The sequence below is a fragment of the Hippocampus bargibanti genome, linkage group LG02 (genome assembly GCF_051943395.1).
Source record: "Hippocampus bargibanti isolate YZ-2025 linkage group LG02, ASM5194339v1, whole genome shotgun sequence".
NCBI classification, from domain to species: Eukaryota; Metazoa; Chordata; class Actinopteri; order Syngnathiformes; family Syngnathidae; genus Hippocampus; species Hippocampus bargibanti.
In genome coordinates, this window is record NC_142735.1 from 11,270,497 (window position 1) to 11,288,703 (window position 18,207).

The 18,207-nt window shown below is 42.3% G+C and overlaps 1 protein-coding gene across 1 annotated transcript in view; it reads left to right on the plus strand.

Moving 5' to 3' along the window:
* LOC148901534 (teneurin-3) overlaps window positions 1-18,207 on the plus strand; it is a 230,857-nt gene that overhangs the window by 196,772 nt on the left and 15,878 nt on the right. Inside the window, exons 24-31 of the mRNA XM_088988989.1 lie at window positions 2,944-3,193; window positions 4,355-4,375; window positions 4,619-4,851; window positions 8,074-8,228; window positions 10,692-11,572; window positions 14,815-14,990; window positions 16,544-16,779; window positions 16,945-17,241. Coding sequence (XP_088845115.1) covers window positions 2,944-3,193; window positions 4,355-4,375; window positions 4,619-4,851; window positions 8,074-8,228; window positions 10,692-11,572; window positions 14,815-14,990; window positions 16,544-16,779; window positions 16,945-17,241 — 2,249 coding nt within the window. The remainder of the gene's footprint in view (window positions 1-2,943; window positions 3,194-4,354; window positions 4,376-4,618; window positions 4,852-8,073; window positions 8,229-10,691; window positions 11,573-14,814; window positions 14,991-16,543; window positions 16,780-16,944; window positions 17,242-18,207) is intronic.

Genomic DNA, 18,207 nt, shown 5'->3' on the forward strand with positions numbered 1-18,207 from the left:
CAACGAGATGGTTTGAGAAATAAACTAACTTCTGCATTCTGCATTCACACATAGTCCCAGAGTGAATTAAATGTTATTTTGAGGCAAAACTGCACCATACTGTCTTTGTAATGTGTCGACTGACGTAAAGGTAGACCAAAGACTGAAGACCGGCAATCTGTTTCAGTCACAACAAGGGAAATCAGTGGTTTTCATCTCATTTCCATACTTGTCACTTTATCATTGGTGAGGCTGTATGCCAATCAATATACAGTACAGTATACAGTACCACTGATTGGACTATTCTGTCATAGTTTCCACTCTGTTATTGATCAGTCTAGAAAATACATGTGAATCATGATTGACAGCACCACAAAATTGGATTCCATTTTAGATTTTCACTTTGTCGCAGGAAAGCCTTTATGCAAAAGGAGATGTTCCGTCAGACTTCACTCATTGATTAGTCTACATGTCAAACATGAATTCTGTGTTGCCAGCATTTCCCATTTCACAAGTGTGCCTCTGCTATGATAATGACACGCAGAGAAAATCCAAGTGATTAGGTGGAAGGATTACAGCATGGAAACAGAAACAGAAAAACAGCTGCCATATGCTTCATGATGTTCTTTACATTCAGTCTCAAGTAGTTTCAAGTACGCCGTCACACACACATGCTGCGACATTCTCTTTAACGTTAAATTCTGACGTGTAGCGTTGAGGGGAGCTAGGGGGGATTCATTAGCATATCACACATACGGCGTATACCGGTTGATCATAGGCGCGACAATGCACAAGCCTGATGCCTCGTTTGCAGACGGATGCTGGGATAAAAGCGGCCTATCGCTGGCAGGAGGGGCGCTCCGAGCAAGCGCGTTTGTCTCGCCAACTGCTTTGACTCACTTCACAATTTTCCTGTTTTGTATGGCTTGACAGATTGAGTGCGGCGATCCCCCTCACCACCACCATTGCTTCCATCATGACAGCATCAAAGTTTGTGAACAAAGTCAAGGAACAGTCCATCTCACATGTTTGCAATGTTATTTATTTATTTATTTATTTATTTATTTATTTATTTATTTATTTATTTATTGCAGTCTCCGAGACGTGAGCTGACAACTACAGATGTGGAATGTATGCTTGCCGGACACTTAATTAGGGACACTTACAATGTAACAATGTAACAAGGCGAGTTAAATAACATCTAAAAATGTATACAGTGAGACTTCAGCTTACGAACTTAATTGGTTCCCAGACAGAGTGTGTAAGCCAAAAAGTGTGTATCACAAATAAAATTCCCATAGCAAACCATTAAAATGGGAATAGTCCATTCCCGGGTTTCCATAAAATATACTTTTCAACTAAATAAGCCTTAAAACTACACACAACATACCTTATTCTATGTATAATAAATGTGCTATTGTATTGTAATGAAAGGAATACACTGCTAATACGAATACACTATACTGAAGTCACTTTATTTACATTTGTGATGGTCATTGATGGCTTGATGGAATGGCGTTGGAGGTCCGAGGTCAAAGGGAATTGCTGTTTGGAAAAAGAGTCACATTCCATAAGGACTGTAATTAAAGAAATAAACTGTGCTATAAAATAAAGTTGTTTTATTTACCTTTATGGTGGTCATTGATGGCTTGATGGAATGGTGTTGGAGGTCGGAGGTCATTGGGAATTGCTGTTTGGAAAGAGAGGCACATTACATGAGGACTGTAATTAAAGAAATAAACTGTGCTGTAAAGTTTTATTTACATTTTTGATGGTCGTTGATGGCTTATGGAAGGAGAGTCACCTTCCATAAGGACTGCTGGTAACTTAACCTCTGGTGTGGCTTCCCTTCTTTGCTTCTTTGGAGACTCCTCGTCATTTTTGCTAATTAAAAACCTCTTAATTGACACCTGTTGCTTTCTGAATGGTAAGGTCTTACGAAGCTGAGGCATCACATTATCGTTCATCATGTTGATGATTGTCATAGCCACAGTCTTTTCTGGATGGAACTGTTCGGTAAAAGCCTGCACATCATTCCACTTTGCCAACATTGCCTTGATGACCTCACTTGATGCTGCAGCCATCTCCTCCTCCTCGCCCTCAGATGTTCTCGAACCATCCGTTGCTGGCTTTAAAATCCTCAATAAGCGCCGAACTTCCAGGTTGGCGCATGGCGATATCGGCGTGAATTAGCCATGCTTTCTCTCATACAATAGCTTTACTCGCGCCGTCACCGGATAGCTGCTTTTCGTTCATCCAAATTAACAGAAGTTTTTCAACTTCGTCGATTGCCCGAGACCATCGCTTTGAGAGCACGGAAACACCTTTTGCAACAGACGCACCTTTGATGGCTTCTCCGTTCCGGAGAATGGTAGCAATGGTTGACTTAGCATAGCCGTAATCGGCCACTAAATCACACAAACGCACACCTCGTTCGTGTTTTTCAATTATCTCCTTCTCGTGTGATTTTATTTTGTGTCTTCTTGGGCTGAACACGAGCCTGTGGTGGGTTTTTTTTTCGGTCCCATAATAGTAAAATTATCAGCAAAAAGCTCCAAGGAGGCGATCGACGTGTGCATTCAATGAGAGGGGTTGTGGAAAGGTGGCCCGGCTGGAGCGCTGTTCGGTCGTGTGCTTCCGCCGAAGATCACCCCGCCAGCTCCGAAGGTCGTGCGCTTTGGTATTCTTCCGCCGAAGATTACTCCACCAGCCGTGGTGGGTGTGTATCATGAAAATAGTGCGTATTTCAAGGTTTAATTTTCATCAATTTGACGTTCGTAAGACGAAAAGTTCGGAAGATAAGGTGTTCGTAAACTGAGGTCTCACTGTACTTCTAAAATGGAAGAAAGCACCCTCACTGAACAAGCCCACAACTCTCACAAACTGGTGTTGAGAAACAGTTATTCTTATCTTTGATCATAAATCATAAAGAATGGCTTACCTCAATTTCTCATCTTTTTACAGGCATTCTGTACAAAGGTAGTGGCGAGAACCAGTTCATCTCCCTGCAGCCGCCCGTCATTTCCACCTTCATGGGCAATGGCCGCCGCCGGAGCATCTCATGCCCGAGCTGCAATGGCCAAGCGCTAGGCAACAAGCTGTTAGCACCCGTGGCCTTGGCGTGGGGTATTGACGGCAGTCTGTTTGTTGGAGACTTCAACTACATCCGACGCATCTATCCTTCGGGCAACGTCACCAGCATCATGGAGCTCAGGTAAGAAGCCCTCAGGCAAATAGACAGCCCTGCAAATAAGTTAGCAGTGCAGGGAATGAGTCGGGACACAAACTAAAAACAAACAGACCGACTCATGGACAGACAGATCAATAACAGCACAACTAAATTGAAAAAAAAAAAAACTTGTCTCACACATGTAAAAAGAAATAAAATAGAAAACAAACACTACTATCTTGACAAACTGCTTCCAACATAATATATTCTGTTTACCTCTAGTGTATGTTTGTGCCGAGGGTCAAAGAAAAGCCCACCCACAAAAATATGTTGTCTCTCCGTCCTTGTAATTAGGAAGGGCATCCTTTCTCAGGCGCATAATTGGGAGCAAGCAGACCTCGCGCCAACTTGGCTGAGCTCGCGTCAGGGACAGTTGGCAGCTCTCAATTTGGCAGGATGATGACTACATTCATCGTGAGCCATCATGCTCGTCCATGTAAAATAAGGCCGGGCCATGTAAAATAGCTATATGTAAAAATCATATGGTTACCGTCAAAAAAAGGCCCAATGGAGTTGCCTGAAGAGCATTTCACAAAGTACCTGTGAGGATATAATGTGGAGATAAATGGTAAATGGGGTGCTTTCCCAGTGTTTTATAACAGTTTCCCAATTGGATTCAATCTCGACGGAGCAGTTTTACAACAGCTTGGCAGGAATGAATGAGGTGTTGTGTTGCTGAAGTTAGAGCAATTATAGCAGTAGTTCAGATTAAACACAGAACAAGTGACTTTGCTGTGACTTTTGCTATCAAACGCTCCCTAAGAAATACAACTCTCCAGTCTTTATGCAGCAGTGACAGAACTATTATAATCTTAAATTTGACAAATCATGAATGTGGTCAAGTGGAAAATTGGCATTGATTGGACAATTCCTCAATTTGTGAATAGAAGAAGTAAGTCCTGTTTATTTGCTGCCTCGACAGGCGGCAGACATAAGCATGGACTAAACAAGGTGAGAAACCAAATTTTGTTCAGAAACTTTTTGAATTGTGAAAAAAATTCAAGTCGGTAACATTAAAAGACCGTTGGATAGGAACACAACTTTCTTCAATGTAGTCAATTTGAACTCCCTGTGTTTCACTTATTTTTCATAGAAAACCTCCTGATGTTTTGTCTCTATTCCTTGTGTCCTTTCATTTTTTAATAGAAATAAAGACTTTAGACACAGGTACGTATGTTATCTTATAGTGCATGCTCATCACCCCTAATAGCACCATACTGACTATCATAATCTGCACAAAAATAACGTTTTCCCTTTTTCCTGTTCCTTTGCCACTCCATTGATTCCCATATTTACAATTAGAGCATGCCATTCACTGCCTAATTTTCAGTGATAGAGGGATTTAAAAAATAAGTGGTGTTAAGTTTGTCATGGCGGGTAAAAATGCTTCTGTCCTTCTCGTGAATTCAGCAACAACCCAGCACACCGCTACTATCTGACCACCGACCCGGTCACAGGCCAGTTGTATGTATCAGACACCAACTCACGGCGGATCTACCAGCCAAAAAGCCTCTCCGGAACAAAGGACCTGCAAGCAAACGCTGAAGTGGTGGCTGGGACCGGAGAACACTGTTTGCCCTTCGATGACAACCATTGCGGGGACGGTGGCAAAGCTCCAGATGCCTCTCTTACTGGACCCAAAGGTATCGTAATGCAGTGTTTTTTTTTTGTTTTGTTTTGTTTTTTTACATCACAAATGGCATTTGCGTTCTCTGTGTATGTTGATTATGGTAGTTTCCACACTACAGGGCACTTTGGAATATAAGGTGCTCCTTCAATTAATGACCTTTTATAAAACTGTTTTCATATGTAAATATAAGGCGCCCACACATTATCAGGCGAATAAAAGCTACAATAGTTACTGCGGTTGTGGTATTAATCCACCAGATGTTGCTACGCAAAAGGGACTACAATACAATGCAACTTTATTTATAATAATAATAATCATCATCATCATCATCATCATCATCATCATAATACATTTCATTTATAAGCGCCTTTTAAAACTGTTAAGGTCACTGAGTCAAACTGCTACTTCAATTCTATACATTTGGACGTTACGATTCATATTCATCGAGTAACATATCACAGATCACCCACAAAAAAATGTACATAGAGTTTTAACAACCACTGCAGCTGTAAAAAAAAGCGCTTTACAGAATATTTAGATATTTTGGGGCGGCCCGGTAGCCGAGTGGTTAGCACACCGGCTTCACAGTGCAGAGGTCGCCGGTTCGCGTCCCGGTCTGAACTCCCTCTGTGGAGTTGTTCTCCCCGGACCCGCGTGGATTTTCTCCGGGTCCTCCGGTTTCCTCCCACACTCCAAAAACATGCATGGCAGGCAGATTGACAACTCCAAATTGTCCCTAGGTGTGAGTGTGAGAGTGACTGTTGTATGTCTTTGTGTGCCCTGCGATTGGCTGGCAACCAATTAAGGGTGTCCCCCGCCTCGTGCCCGAAGACAGCTGAGATAGGCTCCAGCAACCCCCGCGACCCTAATGAGGAATAAGCGGTACGGAAAATGAGATGAGATGAGATCCAAAAATTACTGTAGATCCAGACATAAGGTGCATTGGATGATGAATAACAATGTTTGCTTTAGAGAAGATTGAATGTTTTTACGTGGGCCTGATAGTGTGAAAAATACATTAGCTATATGATGATTCTTGTAGTAGTTACAATAGGGGCCTTGGCATCTTGCAATTTTGTCATCAAAACAACACATAGCCTTTGGGGTATTACCTTTTGGGCAAAAAAAAGCACCTGACTACAATGTCAAATCACTCGGGCTCAGCACTTTCTACACTGTCTTGCTTTATGTTAGCATAAGCACTATTCTAAACTTAGCAAATAGAAATGTATTTTCAAAATTGGAACACTGAAATATATTCTTTTTTGGTGGAAAAACAAAGTTTGAAATTGCTCTCCTAATTGATTTTAATCCTTCACAAATAGTAAAGGTGTCAAAGTTATAACACTCAGCGGCCCTAATCACAAATTTGCAAGACTCTTTTTTTTTACATAATACAACTATTACTACTACTAATAATAATATTAACAATAATAATAATAATAATAATAATAATAATAATAATAATAATAATAATAATAATAATAATAATGGTGTCTCCTGCCTATTGCTCGAAGATAGCCTACCCTAGTGAGGATAATGTACGGAAAAGAAATGAAATTATTATTATTATTATTATTATTATTATTTATTATTATTATTATTATTATTATTATTATTCATTAAAAACATTCTAATCCATGTTCATATTTTTTTTAATGTAGTCACTTTTCAAAGTGTTGAGAGTCCTTCATTTTCTCTATTTTCAATTAATATAAATTAAAATGGCATATGTAAACCATAAAATGCGGTGTGTCTCAATGTTTTATTACATTGTCAGCGGAGTTTAGGAAACAAGCAATTGTCTACTGGACACTCTAGTCTACACCTAAGCACAGAAATTAACGATAGCGTATCACTATGCAAACGATATGCTGGTTCGTTTCTCTTTTCGGTTTTTAAGATGTTTTTTTATGTTGTTATGAAACAAACCTTGTCCATTTAGTACAATCTGAGATGTTTTATTTCTGCCATTTGCATTGTGATTGTTCAATTTTCGCTCAATTTCCCAAGATGAAAAACCAAAAATCAAAGATTTGTTTTTTTCGATGCCGCCGCTGGTTCCCAATGCTAACTGTGCTCGATGTGAGCCTTCCAGGCCAGTCTAGAAAGTCTATAATGATTGAGTGGGTGGAAGTCAAGACTGCAGAAGTAACAGCAGTTACCTTTTTTTTTCCCTGTGTGCGCTTTCCACCCTCCCTCCATCTTTCTCAAAGACATTTTGTTAAACTCTGCTCAGAAATGACAATCTAAGTCTAAGACTCTCGCATGGTCAAACACAGCGACAAAACAATCCAAGGACTAATTCATCTGAACATATTTGCCTTACAGAAGATTTTTTGAAGACTTAATTCGTGCTGTGACCCCTCTCAGAGGTGCCGTGTCAAGAAACACTATCGATACATCACAGCAGATATGATAAGTTGTCACTTGCCATACAAGTAAAAAAAAATCACTTCATGTATATCTAATATGAAATCCTAAGCCGAGGGCATCCATTCTATAGCCCTCATAGCAATGGCCAACCACACGAGGTTCCAAGATGTATGATCAAAATTATTCCAGAGATCACCTACTGAATTTCAATTGACCTCCTCCTACTACGATTACTCTCCTTCACATGATAACATCGAAACCAAACATATCTCATTTTACGTCCCAATTTTACTGAGAAGTAACAAGTTAAGTTACCATGCTTATCTCTGCTCGTATCCAAGCCTTTGCACAATCTGCACTGGTTGGAAACAAGTCAAGCCCTCCTCTGAAAACCTGAGCAAATTTTGTGGATGAAATGTCCAGAATGAATTGCATACTTAGATGAAATGGTGTAGCTTGTTCTAACCCAAAGACAAAAATATGCATATTTCCAGGATCTATAAATAACACCTGAAGCAGACTTTGGTCCATTTTACAGCTTTCGCCCAAGACAAAATCTACCAAATGCACTCAGAATCTCCTTCTCGACGGGAGTGCTTTCGAGCCGGGCTGACACACGCACATATACAGTATGTACGCAACGCGATGACTACAACTTTAGCCACTTCTGCCCGAGAAATTATTTAAAGGCAGAAAAGCATCCAGTGAATTATTGATGGTGGTGCTTTTTTCCAGTGACCTGAATAATGGGGAGGCCAGCTCAACACATGTAATCCACTGCGTCGTCTCCACTGACTCGTGCGAGCCGATCCGTGGCCTTTCAACCCTGTTATCTCAATGCACTTGACCTGACTTGCAGGCATCGCTGTTGACAAGAATGGTCTGATTTATTTCGTGGACGGCACCACCATCCGCAAGGTGGACCAAAACGGCATCATTTCCACCTTCCTGGGATCCAACGACTTGACATCGGCGCGCCCACTGACCTGTGACAACAGCATGGACGTCAATCAGGTGACGAATATTGTGCCGTGGAGGAAAAGCGTCTCGACGTCAAGCCCCGCCCAGATGACCGAGTTTCTCATCTGATCTTGAAAGAGGAAAAACCCATTTCAGTCGCTTGTATCCTGGAATAAAATATCAAATATATAATATATAATGTAATTATTTTTTATTGCTGTTGCCAACATATTGCAACAATTTTACTTTGGGAGAGATTTTAAATTATCCTGAATTATAGATTAATGAATAATACCGTAAAAGTCCATTTCCATGTGCAACCATATTATTAGTGAGAGTACAAGAGAACTCAATTATCAGCGAGGAGCGGAAGAGTCTGGGAAAAAAAGCTTTCTTCTTACTGTAGACTCCTCAAGAAGCACCATCATTTTCTCGATGGAAATTAAAAAAAAAAATGGCCGGTGGAAAGTAAGTGTTTGCTGTGGCCCTGAAGATCTCAGACCCAGAAAATGGTCCGCCGGGAAGACTAATTACTCAGACAGGTTTTGTTTGGATGTGAAATGCAGTCGAATTAGAGCTCAGTCTACATGGACCATCCATTGTAAAGAAGCAGCCCCAGTACTTGAAAAATGGAAGAGGGGGGGGGGATCTTTTTCAATAAGATGATTCTGAATAGGCTCCGAGAGCTCAGTACACTTGGTCATATCATTACAATACGTTCTGCGAATATATATATAGTTTTTTTACGCTTTTCAGTTTTTCAGATTTTAGTGCATTGAAATTACGTAATGCATACATCAGCCCTGTTTTCGGCTTTACCTGCAAAAATAATTCCAAAGCCGTGGGGCCTGAAACTTGCAGTTTGTATTTTCCTCAATTTCTTGATCTTTGCTGTGTGCAAATGATGATGAATTATATTTAGTAATATTTTACCACTATTGGTTTCATTTATCCGTTATTTATTTCCATTATTTATTTTATATGCAATATTTGAGGAGGAAAAACAGCAGTGTCAATCTATTTCATTTTTACACTTTTTACACAGAAAGAAGAAGAAGACACTGTTATGTAGGAATGGTGTATGGTTATACTGTATCCTTATTCCATATCGGTGGTAGTTGTGGTAATTTAGTTAATATATAAAATGAAATGATCAATTTCTGAGAAAAATTGCTGCTGAGGAAAAAGAAAAGGGATTTTGGTGTTGGAGTTTGTCCTTCCAGTCTGGTTGCATCGGAGCGTTTGTTAGGATGAACTATTTTGCAAACAGTATGTCTCATACAGACAGAAAAAAATGGATGCTGAAGTGGGAAAAAAACAACGGCTTAAGAGCTTCGTGCAGGACTGCTTGATGTTTGTCCTTACATTCTGGCTGCATCGGAGTGTTTGTTTGGATGAATTATTTTGCAAACAGTACGTCTCCAATGTCTACAAAAAATAAAAATACTGTCTGGTTTGCAGGACTTGGTGGGCATTACTACGCTTTGTTACAGCTTCAGCTGTTGTTAAAGTGCTATCTAAATCAATATGCATTGTATTGAATTGTAAATAGATGCTTACTGTGAAAAAAAATGCACATTTTGCTTCATGATTGTTTTGACAGATACAGTCAACTACCATCCTAGCCAATTGAGGTGTTCACACGTGAGGCCCAGTGGAGCCCTTTGATTGCCATTTGTTTATATGTTATTTATTTTTGTCAGACACATGATTTGGCAAATTGACATCAGCCATGCACACTAAATATGGATGATTTTTTCTATGCCAAATTTCGCAAACAAAGCAGCCCAAAGTCTCAAAGCCAAACAACGCTGAGAGAAGAAATGTCAACAGAGGCACATGAATAGAAATTGGAGCAAGAGGTTGTTTTCTGACACTTAAATGACGAATGAGGAGAAGACAATCTTCACACTCGCGTGGGCACTCTAAAAACAGTGTGAGACAACAGTGGAGCTGATCTTGCGCTGCCAATTAATGAAAAGGCATTTGCAATGAGCCAATAATGCCATAACGTAAGCTTGTCATGCATCCAAGAGGAAAATAATTGGCTTGACTATCAGTTATGTGTTATTATTGTTTTCATTAATCATCAAACACATTCCATCAGTTCTGACAGCTTTAATGACACGTTTTGAAGGCCAGGCCAATCATTTTGACGTGTTGATTGTGATAGTTGGTCTTGTTTTGTAATATGCTGAATATTATGATTGTCTGTTTAATATTTGTGAAATAGTGGTGCTAACAAATACAGAGTTGCCATTATTTTTGTTTGACTGCCATTTGATTTTTTTTTAAATCTACTTTGTGTCTATTCACCCTTGAAATATAAAACATGCGGTAGTGATTTTTCCTCCCGGATGCACACAAAAATTAAATAATAATGAAATATATACAATGAACGTAATATAAATATACTTAAAAATCACATTAAAAGTACTAAAAAGATTAATGACCACTTTCATATATTTTTTCAATTACTTATATTTAAGACCGTTTTTATTTTCGTGTGCTCTTCAGGTTATTCTGGAGTGGCCAACAGACCTGGCAGTGAGCCCGATGGACAACTCGCTCTATGTACTGGACAACAACATTGTGCTGCGCATCACCGACAATGGCCTTGTCAGCATTGCGGCGGGACGCCCCGTCCACTGCCCGCTCTCCATACCCGAGCGCGGCATTTCGTCCGGTGGTCCGCGGGCACACCTCACCCCTTTGGAGTCGGCCGCGTCCATTGCCATCTCCTATAACGGCGCCATCTACATCGCCGAGACAGACGAGAGGAAACTTAGCCGTATCCGCAAGGTCTCCTTGGATGGTGAGATCACGCACTTGGCCGGGGTGCCCTCCGAATGCGACTGCAAGAACGACGCCAACTGCGACTGCTACCAGGCCGGTGACGGTTATGCCAAAGACGCCAGACTCAATGCGCCGTCCTCCTTGGTGGCCGCGCCGGACGGGACACTCTACGTGGCCGATCTGGGTAATATCCGTATTCGGGCAGTGTCTTGCAACGGGCCTGCGCCGGTGTTCCATGGCTACGAGGTGGCCTCGCCAGACGCCCAGGAGCTGTACGTGTTCGACGGTAATGGCACACACCAGCACACGGCCAGCTTGCTCACGGGAGACTTCAAGTACACCTTCAGCTACAGCACTGAGAATGACATCACGGCGGTGACGGATAGTAACGGGAACACCTTGAGGATACGCCGAGACTCCAGCCGTACTCCGGTGCGCATTGTGGCCCCGGATAACCAGGTGATCTGGCTTACGATGGGCACCAATAGTGGGCTCAGAACTCTCACGGCACAGGGGCAGGAGTTGGTACTGCTCACCTATCATGGCAACAATGGTCTGTTGGCCACCAAGACTTCAGAGATTGGATGGACCACCTTCTACGAGTAAGCATGGGAGCTGTCTAGAGGAAATGTTCACTTTGAATCGTCGTGTGTCAAATAAGTGTTTTAGGTTGGGTTTTGGATTAGATGTGTCGTCAATAAGAATCAGAATCAAAATCAGAATCATCTTTATTGCAAAGTATGTAGAACATACAAGGAATTTGTCTTCAGTAGATCACGCTGCACTAGTATCATCATTAGAAAAATTGATGCAGTTATATTTGGGTTACTGTTTAAGTTAAGTCAATTTCAGTTTTGAAGCCAGTGTATATATAAATAGTGTATCGACTCAGGGCTTGGGCTTCAAAGCAGGATCATCGGTATTGGTTAGTGCTTTCAAGACAGCTTAGGGTTTCCAAGTTCTGTTTCCACCCATGGTCAGAATGTCCAAAGACAGGGATGCATTGCCAATGGTGTGGCAGTTTTTTTTTCGCTTTCAGTTGGAAAATTAAGTTGCAGCTGAGTCCGTGACCTTGTGATGTACCAGCCTCTCAAGACTGCACAGAACCACTCAAGTTTAGCATTGCAAAAAATAAACTTTAGCGCTCATTGAATCAGCACCACCAAAAAATAAATACATAAAAAAATACAAATAAAAAACATAAGAACATTTGTCTGTGTAAGTTCTCAGTCGTACAGGAGTGGTCCATCGATGACAATCACAGCTACTTGTAAACACGGGAAAAATTAGGTATGAGCAGATTTCAAGGGAGAATTGGATCAAAAATTTGTCAGACAGAGATCTTTCAGAGACAGAAAAGGCGGTAATAAGAACCAAACTTAAACCGGACCACGTCTGCCATTTGTTGGAAATCTGCCTTAATACTACGTATTTTCAATTTAGGGAGACATTTTACAAACAAATTCATTGTTGTGCTATGGGCTCACCAGTTTCACCCATAGTGGCTAATCTGTGCATTGAAGAGATGGAGAAACAGGCCCTCACATCATTCCAGGGAACAAAACCTAGACACTGGTTTAGATATGTGGACTATACTTTTGTCATAATTAAAAAACAAGAAATTCAATCCGTCACAGATCACCTCAACTCGGTAGTCATCAACATTAAATTTACTCGTGAGGACATTAAAGAGAACCAACTAGCCTTTTTGGATTGTAAAGTAATTATAAAAAAGGACAGAGCGCTAAAAACAGAAGTCTTTAGTAAGGCTACGCACACTGACCAATACTTACTTTTTGATTCTAACCACCCTTTAAAACACAAACTAGGAGTTATCAGAACCCTTCAGCATAGGGCTAACCTAATACCAACAAGCGTTGAAGGTAGAGAAAAGGAGTCAAAACATATCAGGAGAGCACTCACAAACTGTGGGTACCCTCAGTGGTCATTTAACAAATGTCAGAAAGAAAGAATAGGGAATGAAACCAAACATGCTCAAGATACAAAAAGGAGAGGAGTAGCAGTACCTTACATTGTAGGAGTTTCTGAAAAACTACAGAGTCCTTTGGCAACACAAAATCCCTACTTATTTCAAACCGATAAACACTTTAAGGCAAAAATTAGTGAATCCAAAACATAGGCTGCCAAATGAAAAACAAAGTAATATAGTTTATTCAATACATTGTAAGAATGAAAATTGTAAAGAGCAGTACATTGGGGAGACTAAACAAATTCTCAAAAAAAGACTTTATCAACATCGCAGGGATAATACTAGTGGGCCTCAATCGGCGGTACATTTGCACCTAAAAGCTTGCAACCACTCATTTGACGACAATGAGGTTGAAATTTTAGCGAAAGAACATAGATGGTTCGAAAGGGGAGTAAAAGAGGCGATTTCATAAAACAACTAAATCCTTCATAGCAGAGTCCGGCACCGCCATGTCTGGGCAGTAGGGATATATATATATATATATATATATATCCATCCATCCATCCATCTTCTGCCGCTTATCCGGGATCGGGTCGCGGGGGCAGCAGCTTCAGTAGGGAAGCCCAGACTTCCCTCTCCCCAGCCACTTCTTCTAGCTCGTCCTGGCGGATCCCGAGGCGTTCCCATGCCAGCTGTTCTGGGTCTCCTGCCAGTGGGGCATGCCCGGAACACCTCACGAGGGAGACATCCCGGGGGCATCCTAAGCAGATGCCCGAGCCACCTCATCTGGCTCCTCTCGATGTGGAGGAGAAGTGGCTCGACTTTGAGCCCCTCCCGGATGACCGAGCTTCTCACCTTATCTCTAAGGGAGAGCCCGGACACCCGACGGAGAAAGCTCATTTCGGCCGCTTGCATCCGGGATCTCGTTCTTTCGGACACAACCCATAGCTCGTGACCATAGATGAGGGTTGGGACGTAGATCGACCGGTAGATTGAGAGCTTTGCTTTTTGGCTCAGCTCCTTCTTCACCACGACAGATCGGTACAAAGTCCGCATCACGGCAGACGCCGCACCGATCCGCCTGTCGACCTCTCGATCCCTTTCACCCTCACTCGTGAACAAGACACCCAGATACTTAAACTCCTCCACTTGAGGCAAAATCTCCTCCCCGACCCGGAGAGGGCACTCCACCCTTTTCCGACTGAGAACCATTGTTTCATATTTGGAGGTGCTGATTCTCATCCCAGCCGCTTCACATTCGGCTGCGAAACGCTCAAGCGAGAGTTGGAGAGCTCCACTTGAAGGCCCCAACAGTACAACATCATCTGCAAAAAGCAGAGATGCTATACTGAGGCCACCAAAACGGAAACCTTCAACGCTTCGGCTGCGCCTAGAAAGTCTGTCCATAAAGGTTATGAACAGAATCGAATATATATATATGGCCTAAACTACCAGTAAGACTTTAGTTTGCTGACGAAGTTTCTTGGATAAGAAGTGAAACGTCCGACACCTCCAAAGAAGTACAGATGACGGCTGAAGAAGCCTTTTCGTCGATAAGAACTTTTGGTTGACACAAAACTCTTGCACTCTCAAACACAAAAGGTTTTCTAGGTTATCAAGTTTAAGTTTGAAGTTAGGGTTCAAATCAGAGTTTCTATTAACTGTCAAGCTAAAAGCAGATTTTTTTATATGATAGTATGTTTACTGATTTTTAGTATCGATATTTTTTACAGTGGTTTCCTCGAATACCTTGACGGTGTCTCATCTGCATTTGCCTTAGACTTATAATAATAATAATAATAATAGTACATTTAATTTCTAAGCGCCTTTCAAAACTCAAAACACTTGGATCTGAACAGAGATGTATAGAGACTGGATAATAAAACATCTGCTATGTTTTGTCTTCCAAACCAGCTACGACAGCGAGGGTCACCTTATGAACGTGACATTCCCCACCGGTATGGTGAACAACCTTTACACAGACATCTACAGCGCTCTTACGGTGGACATTGAGAGCTCCCTCAGCGACGAGGAGATCAGCATCACCACCAACACCTCCAGCATCCACGCCTACTACACCCTGTCCCAGGGTGAGTTATTCGGTTACAAAGTATCACAAATGGCTGTCTCGGCTCTGCCGGGTGAAGTTCGCCTCATTCCAAAAGTCAGTTTAGATAAAGTTCATTTCGCCATAAATGTCAACATATTAAGCATTCAAAAATGAAGGTGTGAAGTCTTGGTTAGGGAAGAGTCCAGGATGTACTTCTCAGAAGACTCTTCACTAGATGTTCTTTTCAGCCATGAAAGGCAGGTTTGCTCACCGTGAGCCATGATATCAGTCGACCAATCTTGGCAGCCATAGTCGTGGTGCAATCTGCACTCAGAGTTGGAGCCCAGTACAGTACAAGTTGTACTTTGCATTGACACCGACACCTTAGCCTATTTGTCACTATGTGTGAAGGGTTGTCGGAGACAGTTGCAGTTGTGTGTCATCACAGACAGATGTCAGCATAAACGATGACTCGTTCAATGGGTTGGGCTGTCACTCCACGCATCAGCCTCATGTAAAACACGTCTGGTTGGATAACGGCCAAATGGTGCACACGTTCGTCTTGCATCACTCATGTTTGAAGTTCTGACTGCATTCTCACTGAGATCTGGTCATTTTATTCTCGATGCGAGGTGACAGGCTCTTGGTGTGTCTTTGGTGGAATATTTCTTGAATGTACAAGTTGGAAGTGACGGACTCCAACACCCCTGAACTGATTAAATGAACTATGAATAGAAGTGAAACAATTAGTTCAGTGAGTGTGTGCATGTGTATGTTTGCAGAAGTAAGTGATCTCTTTGTGTACTTGTGCAGGGGGGGTACAAAATGGAGCAATTTCCTGAATGCAAAGGCACAATATGTCTTACACCGCATTTTGTTTTCACCTGGCCGGCCTGTGTGTGGACTGCGGGCCCCGTGAGGCTCACAATGTTCGCAGAACCGGAGGCTTTTTTGATGGCTGCTGCTTCCTCTTGCACGGACGACGCAGCCTGCTCAGCAACTCAATTTCCCTTGTCAGATTTTCTTCCCCATAATGAATCCTCAAGGGTTAATTGTTTTGATTCCACCATCGCGAGTGGTTTCAATTCACTCTCCAAACTATGCTCTATTTCAAAACTCTTTGTATCACTCCCCCTCTAGTTCTTCTTCATGATTCTGGCATATTGTAAATGATTTACAGTGCAGACAAGCCTGATCCTTTTTGACCAATATTGGAATGAAAAAGCATCAACGTCATTCAAATCTGAAATTGATCTCGCCCTGTCTCCGTTATATAATCACTTTCGCTTAATCTTTTGATATTTCACACAAAATATAAAGCCATCAACTGGTAGCCAGTCCAAACTTGAGCTCCCCCAAGATCACACAGATGGTATGCGTTATATAGTCCCCTTGAAGCCCAATTTAACCCAGACAGGCTCAACTGTGACCCTAATGATGATGATATGCTGTAGCAAATCTGTCGATGGAGTCTTGGTTCTTCACTCACGACCAGTCAAGGCAGTTGGGATGGTTGTCTGAGTGTTCTTGAAGAAGAAACGGAGGCCCTCTTTCTTTTATCTTGTCCTCTAACTATTTATTGTTGCTCTCCAGACCAGTGCAAAAGCAGCTACCAGGTGGGCTTTGACAACTCACTGCGGGTCACGTACGCCAATGGAATGGACACGCACTACCAGACTGAGCCTCACATTCTGGCTGGAGCCGCCAACCCGACAGTGGCCCGACGCAACATGAGCTTGCCGGGCGAGAGCGGGCAGAACCTGGTGGAGTGGCGTTTCCGCAAAGAGCAAGCCCGAGGAAAGGTCATCGTGTTTGGACGCAAGCTGAGAGTATGTTTGCTCCTACCCGGAAGTGTGTGATTTGAGTGGAGGAAAGCCACTAAAAGAACTAAAAAAAAGTTAAACTTCTGACATATTCTAAAGCTGTAATTCCCATATTGGTTGTTGTCCTTATACTGTATATGTCCATATCTAATCCTTTTTTCTGACTAACAGGTGAATGGACGCAACATCCTCTCCGTTGATTACGACCGCACCCTTAGAATGGAGAAGATTTACGACGACCACAGGAAGTTTTTACTGAAGATCATATATGACACAGCCGGGCACCCCGTGTTGTGGATACCCAGCAGTAAACTGCTCCCAGTCAACGTGAGTCGTACCAGCAGTGGTCAGATTAGCACTCTGCAAAGAGGTCCTACAACAGAGAAGCTAGGCTACGACACCCAGGGCCGTTTGGTATCTCGGGTGTTTGCTGATGGGAAGATATGGAGCTACACTTACCTAGAGCAGGTAAGTGAGAGAAGCTTATTCTCACTCTTGGACAAGTAAATTGTAAAATAATAATAATAATAGAAAACCCCACAAGCTCTGAACATGTACAGTTGAGGATTACAGTTTTTCCTGTGTCGTGATGAGCTGTCAAATTTGCCTCCCATCTTCCATTCCACCATCAAGCAATGAAAAAAACAAAAATATTTTCACACATATGTGTGTGGTTCAGATTTGGTAGCAATCAGACAAATGTGATGCCTGCTTCACGCCAAAATGGCAGACTTCATGTGTGTTTTCAAGGATGGCCTCTTGAGAGTTTGATGACAGATATGACAACTAAATGTTATTTGGGGACGTGAAACAAGCTTCGGTGGCTGACTTTTCAAAAACATTCAAGACTTGTGATGATCACATTGGCCCTAAACAGTTGATTTTACGACAATGAGGTTGAAATTTTAGCGAAAGAACATAGATGGTTCGAAAGGGGAGTAAAAGAGGCGATTTCATAAAACAACTAAATCCTTCATAGCAGAGTCCGGCACCGCCATGTCTGGGCAGTAGGGATATATATATATATATATATATATATCCATCCATCCATCCATCTTCTGCCGCTTATCCGGGATCGGGTCGCGGGGGCAGCAGCTTCAGTAGGGAAGCCCAGACTTCCCTCTCCCCAGCCACTTCTTCTAGCTCGTCCTGGCGGATCCCGAGGCGTTCCCATGCCAGCTGTTCTGGGTCTCCTGCCAGTGGGGCATGCCCGGAACACCTCACGAGGGAGACATCCCGGGGGCATCCTAAGCAGATGCCCGAGCCACCTCATCTGGCTCCTCTCGATGTGGAGGAGAAGTGGCTCGACTTTGAGCCCCTCCCGGATGACCGAGCTTCTCACCTTATCTCTAAGGGAGAGCCCGGACACCCGACGGAGAAAGCTCATTTCGGCCGCTTGCATCCGGGATCTCGTTCTTTCGGACACAACCCATA